The sequence below is a fragment of the Aplysia californica genome, unplaced genomic scaffold (genome assembly GCF_000002075.1).
Source record: "Aplysia californica isolate F4 #8 unplaced genomic scaffold, AplCal3.0 scaffold00350, whole genome shotgun sequence".
Classification (NCBI taxonomy): Eukaryota; Metazoa; Mollusca; class Gastropoda; order Aplysiida; family Aplysiidae; genus Aplysia; species Aplysia californica.
The window spans coordinates 331,848-339,472 of NW_004797620.1; the positions used below are offsets into that span (position 1 = coordinate 331,848).

The 7,625-nt window shown below is 41.2% G+C and overlaps 1 protein-coding gene across 2 annotated transcripts in view; it reads left to right on the forward strand.

Annotated features, from left to right (window-relative positions):
* The window catches only part of LOC101850183 (uncharacterized protein DDB_G0283697), a 49,379-nt gene that overhangs the window by 38,431 nt on the left and 3,323 nt on the right, over positions 1-7,625 (forward strand). The window contains exon 2 of one of the 2 annotated variants that reach the window (XM_035970953.1): positions 2,437-4,487. The exons of the other annotated variant lie outside the window; for it this stretch is intronic. Coding sequence (XP_035826846.1) covers positions 2,998-4,341 — 1,344 coding nt within the window. The 5' untranslated portion in view covers positions 2,437-2,997 and the 3' untranslated portion in view covers positions 4,342-4,487. Of the gene's footprint in view, positions 1-2,436; positions 4,488-7,625 lie in introns of those variants that run through there. 2 annotated transcript variants of the gene reach the window in all.

Here is a 7,625-nt window from a genome sequence, read left to right on the forward strand (position 1 = left end):
CATGCACACACACACATGCACACACACACATGCACATACACTCTCACACACACACAACGCGTTTCGATCTTAACTGTTAACTGTACAAAACCCGTATTGCAACACGCACAAGAACAAAAATGCCAGTGGCCTTTTCAACTACATCCCACAAGAACAAAGCGTGCGTGCACCGAGACGATTGCTTTATTACCTGTTGCAACCCTTTCTGGAAACGTTCACGCGTGCCAAAGGCTGTGTGTATATAGACATTATCAAGATTGAATCATGGGTCCGGTGCAGATTTCATTCTTGATAATATTGAGATTCCAGAAAAAATTCCGGATACACACTCAGGGTTTATGTCCCTGATCCCCCCTCTTTCCTCATCATATCCAGAGGCACACACTCATGGACCCACATAGACGCCACCCACCCCCTTTCTCCCTTCTCTCTGTCTGTCTGTCTGTCTGTCTGTCTGTTTGTCTCTCTCTCTCTCTCTCTCTCTCTCTCTCTCTCTCTCTCTCTCTCTCTCACACACACACACACACACACACACACACACATGCACACGAACACACACACACACACACACACACACACACACACACATACACACATACACAAACACACACGTACAAACACAAGTAGAGCCCTCTTTCGTACTTCAGAAATTCTTGTGCAAATAATTTGAATTTTAACGAGCGTAACTATGATAGTATGTAGAAATAATTGAAACTATACCAGTGACACTGTCCAATGCAGATTCCGTCTAGGTATAACAACCGAAACAAAACGCCTGCAAGGCACATAATCAAGACACACACAATGAATAATTTCCGATCACAGCCTAACGTTCTTCAAGGCACTTCTCAAAGGGTATATTGAATCCAGGTTTCAGAACTCTGTGTCTGGCTGGAATGAGAGCAAAGAAAGGGGGGCGGGTGCTGGGGATTCTTTTAGACCCTGTCTCTGTCCGAAGAGTACCTCTTGCCTCTCACAAATTACAAGAACTCTCACAAGTTACAAGACCTTTTACAAGTTACAAGAACTCTCACAAGTTGCAAAAATTGTCACCCCACCCCCCAAATTAAAACTAATTTGTGCAATCCATACTACAGCCTGTCTGGAGTTTGGGCCAAGTAAGGCGGTGAAAAGAAGACTAAAAAGGATCTTGGGTGGCTCAAAATTCTGTAGGAGGTAACAAATAAATCCACGCAGACAATCCATGTACTAGCAGTGACCGAAGACCTGTGTAATCATAGTAATATTACTAACAAAAAAACAACAACCAAATGTACTGTTCGAGACAGTTTTGTTTTTTGTAAACATAACGAAAGCCAATAACTTGGCAAGAAAAAATACGATATTCACGAGGGCTTTTTGCGCGATACGAAGTCGCACATCGTGACAGTAGGTTGTACAACACAGTAACGAGCCAGCATGATAAACAGAGAAGCAGGAACGAGTTTATGTATGTGCGAAACCACATCGGTAAGGCCTCTCTTTGTCTTTTGTGAGCGTATTCAAATATGTAAAATGCTGTTTGCGTGTTGATAGATGAGATTAGTTTGGATTTACTTTCAACTGAATGAAAATTGGTATCTACAATAAATCTCTTGCCTACTGTCCAGCTGACAAAACGTGTTCGCTCCATTGGTCTGACGTAGTTAATAAACCGCCTCTGCTTCCAACTCCATTCTTTCGAGAACTGAGTTTTTCACTACACATTACATGTACATGTAGAACAACTAGCTAACACAATTTATTTCGTTCAGTTGGGCGATATACAAAATAGATGTAACCCAGTTTACATGTAAGAGTAAATCTTTGAAACCCACTTTTTCGAAACTACGTCTCATGGAGTTAAAACCTGTGTCATGTTGTTTGGGCTAAAGGGTTGAGATAGGTCTAGACATCTATCTGGTCTACTTTTTTAAGCGATATTCTTTGTGGTACTGTGTGTTAGGACAACAGTTAGGCGATGCACATCCTTGTCTTTTTTTCTCTTTTTCTTAAACGACGGTTGGCGGGTGGTCCGGTGTAGTTTGCTTCTTCTTTCCAATGAAACATCTACTATTCTCATCTCTGCTCCCTCATTCCCTTGGGTGTTACTCTGTTGTACCTCACTTATACAATCGGCACTTATATAAATGCTTTGCCTTGTAGCCAATCACCCCCACCCCCCCCAAAAAAAAAGAAAAAGAAACAACAACAACCAAAAAACAAAAAAAAAACAACAAATACGTACTTTCTGGAGATGACACCGCGTCGGTATACACCTCAATATCAACTAGTTTTCAAAACGTACACGCATTTCTAAACCACCAGAACACGCTGACAGTTTGATGTAGCGGAGTATGTATTCTATGAGTTATGATTAATATGACAGTGTGCATTATACTGTTGCTACTTCATGGTCTGTCCACTCTCGTCTTATGGTAGTTTCTCGACTTTCAGGATTTGGTACGATTCCAGCAGACATCAGAGAGAGAATAACAACGCTGGAGGTTTATGCCTTAAAGCGGATGAGCAGCCCTCCCCCTCTCAGAAATACCACGTGGGGAGTTTTCGTTTACCTTACATGCCGTCATCCTGTTGCCTGCTGGAATGCCGCATGAGACGCAGCCTGGGATATTCCTGACAGGAAGAGGTGAAACACGTCACGCGTGTAAATCACCAAACTACAAGGTCATCTGAACGTCAGGACACTTGATTGTGTCATTGATTTCCAAAAACGAACACAGAATATCACATCTGGGGATGTACCACCTCACTAGATCGTCATCTTCGCTTTGACATCTTTCAATTGAAGAAGAACAACGAAACAGAAATCACCGGCCAATATTTCTGGTCCGGAAGAATGACGCATGAACAGAGATTAGCTCTTACAAAATGTCCTGTGAGTTTTACTACAAGTCGTAGTCCTTAAGTTGCAGGGTCCCACAGAAGAATGCAGATCCTTAGAAGGAAGAAAAGGAACAGAAACGACAGCGAAACTCACTTGAAAGCTTTTACACAATGCCTCGTCAATGGAGAAGCGGTTCTGCTCTTGTTATTGTGATAGCCGAGGACGACATTAGCTTAAGATCATCAGATGACGCATTTGACAACCCTAGCACATACACCAACGAATCTCATTGGTCGTCACAGTCTTCCCAAAAGCCGGATGGTAATATCGGTTCGGAAACTACATCCTCGGACGAGTCGTCTACGGAATCCGAAAATTATGAAACATCTGAAACTCACCGGAACGACCAAAATGTTGAAGAATGGCTTGAGCAAGATGCTGAACAAAACATAGAAGCTGAACAAAACATAGAAGAAAGTCAAATTGATGGACAGAAGGAAAGAATCAACGAAGAAGATGAGAATAAACAGCTCAGAAATGAACAGCAAGACGATAGCCCAGAAGGTAGCGGGCTCTACGACAATGAGCCGGGCAATGATGAGGCTCAGGAGGATGAACCACTAAACGTGAAGTCTCAGAACACTCAACGCCATTCTAGAACTCACTCTAGTGAGATTACTCCGTCCGAAAAGTCATACAGGGGAAAACGTGGTTCGGGTAAAAGCCTCCAGGCCGATTCAAGAAATGGTTCATCAGAAGATCACCAACAGTTCTCCAGTAGAGGTTCAGAGCAGAGCTCGAGATCTTCCAGAAGTGAAGACCCTGAAAACCGTTTTTCCGAAGCTATGTCAAGAAGAATCAGCGCCTCTTGCGAAGACGACTCAGGACGACTTCCAATGGTCGGTCAGTCAAGTCGAGTGAGTTGTTTCAAAACAGTCGACCAAGAACATTCTTCCACGACAGATCATTCGAAAGTAAACAGCTGTCCTTCCAAAGAAACAGTCCAGCATTCTCCCACAAGGACCCCAACTTGCAGCTTGCCGGGGAGTTCTGGTGTGACAAACGCGAACAGATTCCCTTGCCTCAAAAGTTTGGGAAAAGAGCATGATGTTGAGGAGCAGGCTTCAGTCACAAAAACGCCGTTGGAGCGCTCATCCTCGATGTCAAGAGGCAGCACGGATTGTGCTGGAGAGTCAGAGAGAACATCCGTAGAACGTATGTCTTCAAAAATGAGCATGGATTCAAAGAAACGACTCTCAGAATCGAAACCGTCAAACATTTGCTCTTGCTCTGAACGTGAAAACAAGTTTAGCCCGGGTGCAACGGACAATGCAAAGCAGAAATCAGCAAAGGATGTTTTAAACAAAAAGCCTAAGACTGCTGTAGATGTGGTTATCAACGCCTTCCTGGCATCAGCTTTTTTCCTTATAATGTTTTTAATTTGTCGAACCTGCAAATATCTAATGTCATCCATGATTACTTGCTGCGAATATAATATATCGCAAAAGATGTAGACAGGCAGTATTAGAGTAACTGTAAAAAAGAATGTCTCTGTATTGAACACGCATTGACAAAGATGTTACAATAATTTGGCAAAAAAGGAGCTGTACATTAAACTAAATTGATTTAATTCTCGTTTTAAAATTCCAAACAATTTTCACAAGAAGGCTACACACTGCACAAAGGAAACCATTGCATATGAAAGGTAGGCTACGTTATCGAAGGGCGGTGCGAGTACACGGTCTATTCGAGTACTCGAGTATTTTGTGCTCATTACACGCTGGAGCAATTTTTGAATATTCAAGTTCTATTTGGAATGCAAAACGTCAAAGTTTTTGTATAATGATTTTGTATAATAATTATATTATAACATATTTTTCATTGTTTTGGACTGGTGGGGGGTGGGGAGGTGGGGGGGGGGGGGTTTAGTCAAACAAACAAATTGCAATTTTCATCACTTTCGTTTGTTACGGCATTTACATTTTTTTGTGGGGTGTGGGGTGGGGTCATTTTGTTCTTTTTGAGCAGTATACAAATTATCTCAGTAATTTCAATTTTATTGTATACTATTTTCACTATTATTAATAATATCAACTGAGGTCTCTCGTTGCCTAGAGGTTAAGGTGTTGGCATCTCATTCAAAAGTCCTAGGTTCGAATTCGGGTGGCGACCGAAAAATATTTTTCTCTAAAATTGTCTCCTTTCACCTCCTTTCCGACTCTCTAATAATATTCTATCGTCTGCTATCGTCTCCTCTTTCTGCCCTCACCCCCTCACCTCCTTTGCCCCCTCCTTTGGGCTCCTGACTCTTTCTGCAGCCTTTCTACTGCTACTCCTTGGCTCCTTCTTACTGCTGTCTTTCAGCCACACCCCTGATCTTCAGGTAGGAAATATCTACACCTAGCCTTCTTGGACAAGGGCGAAAAGTCTCGGAAGGCCCGTGATGAAGTTGCGCATGTTAAAAATCCATTTGTGGTCTTAAAATAGATAAGAGTAGGCTTCAGCGCCACCCAGGCAAAATTTCAAGATTTCTTACCTACTGAAAAAGTGTAATGTGTCCCACGGTCTCATATGACTGTTTGCAGTTTGGAGCGCCGTAAAACACTAAGCAAAAAATAAATACATCAGTTGATACATTGAGCCTGTGTTCAGGATTCGAGTAATGAGTCATTCCAATATTTCATAATTACTGAGACTCGCACTCGATTTCAAACGACTATACTCGCACAGCTCTATTTCAAACAGTCTGTAGTCGTTCTACGTGAGTGACGACCATCGGTTGCAGAAGATATTTGTAGGCGTCTCCGGCGTACACCCAGGAATTATTCGGAGACATACACAGATGCACTGCCTTGGGGGGGTCAAACTGCGTATTATTTGCTGCAGATCACACATATAGTGGCTAAAACATTCGCAAATCAATTATTTTCAAGAAAATTTCTAACTTAACTACGAAATATCAAATTGAAAGTTAAAACCCAGTAACCCCCAGGATGTTTTACATGGTATGGAGGCACAAATCATTTCGATTGGTCAATTTCCGTCGGAGGCGGGTCCGAATAGATACTGTGACCATTGGTACTTCACATTTATTTTCCAGCAGCGTTATGAAAGGTAAACAACATGTCATCATTTCACATACTATTATTATAACAGTTCACAGTAAAAGTCTCACCTGAATGCAGTCCATTTGATTGCTTTCTTTCGAATAGTTTCTTTTTTATTTCATGTTTTAAAAATACGTTGGTGTTTGGAGAGTGGTCTGGTGTGGTTTACTGTCTCTCTCTTTCCTTACAAACAACTAGACTATTTCCTTGTCTCTCCTCCTCTTTTCTTTGTATATTACTCGTCGTGACAGCTCTAATTTTGTCACTTAAATCGTAATGACCTAATTGGTATGTGAGTGCCGCACAAGTAAAGCTTTCACTTAAACTAAAAAGGTAAAGAAAAAAAAAAGCCCTTTCACATCCTTAGTTTCTATTCTCAACTTGAAGATTGAAGGATTGTCTCCCCCTTGAAAGAACATTGAATCCTGAGTAACAATTGTTATAATCTCTCCGTCAGTCAGTGTGTTTGTATCGGTCTGTATCATTCGCTCTCCTCCTTCCCTCCAAAACTTATTTCTCTCTCTCTCTCTCTCTCTCTCTCTCTCTCTCTCTCTCTCTCTCTCTCTCTCTCTCTCTCTCTCTCTCTCTCTTTCTCTGTCCCACTCCCTCTATGGTCCAATCAAGTACGATCATATTGTGGGTGATTGGAGGGTACTCTGGTATGTTTCTTTTTCTTATCAAACGTTTATCGTCTCTATCTTGACTTCTTGATTTAGTTGTACTTTACTGTCTCGTAACACCTCACATCTTCAACACTTACATGCCCATTTCGTGTTGAAAGTGCTATAGAACTCTTAATGAACTAAAACTAAATACTCTAAAGTACGGTAAGCTGACTGTCACAACACTGAAAGCTCTTCCGTTTTTTTATGTAGATGATTTTGTCATCCAATTTGCCAGCATCACAAACTCCCCCAGGACTCCGTTCCTACTTAACCTATCTCATTAAAATGAACACAAAACTGGTTAGCAATGCACGATCTGACTATAGGTGGGAAATATTTGATAGAGTTTCCGAGAATTATATATTGCCTGTAAGAAACAAAGCGATGCCATCAGCTGAACTGGACATTTATGTGCCCCAAATTGACGAGCAACTGATTCGATCGTGTAGTGACACATTATTTTTTTTAACATCGACAAGCTTTTACATGTAATAAGCCAAACGTTTTGGGTGGGTTTTTTCTCCTTCACTGCAGATTGTTAATGTGTGGTTTCGGTCTCTTTTGCTGGAGAAATATTATGTTGAAAATTTAAATTCTAAATGCTGAAAAAAGCGGGAAGAAAGGTATAATTCCTTTTTTAATTAAGGCGAAATCTAAAATAAAATGAATTAATCAGCTGCTTTTTTTTTCTTCTTCCTGAACGATTTTGTCTTTCGGAACGAGAACAGTTGTTGAGGTTGCCTACGATAGGCGGGTAATGTTAAAAAAGCTGGGGCTTAGCAAATTATGGTTGTTGGCCGTGATTAAACAGGATAGATCGTGGTTCTTAATAATGGGAACACAATCTCTTTTGATGTACGACTTCCTACTCATCGTTGTCATCGTCTTCGTGCTCCTCTTCTTTTTCACCTGCTCTCCTTCCTCGTCTTTATCACCATTCTTCTTCTTCTTCTTCTTCTTCTTCTTCTTCTTTTTCTTCTTCTTCTTCTTCTTCTTCTTCTTCTTCTTCTTCTTCTTCTTCTTCTT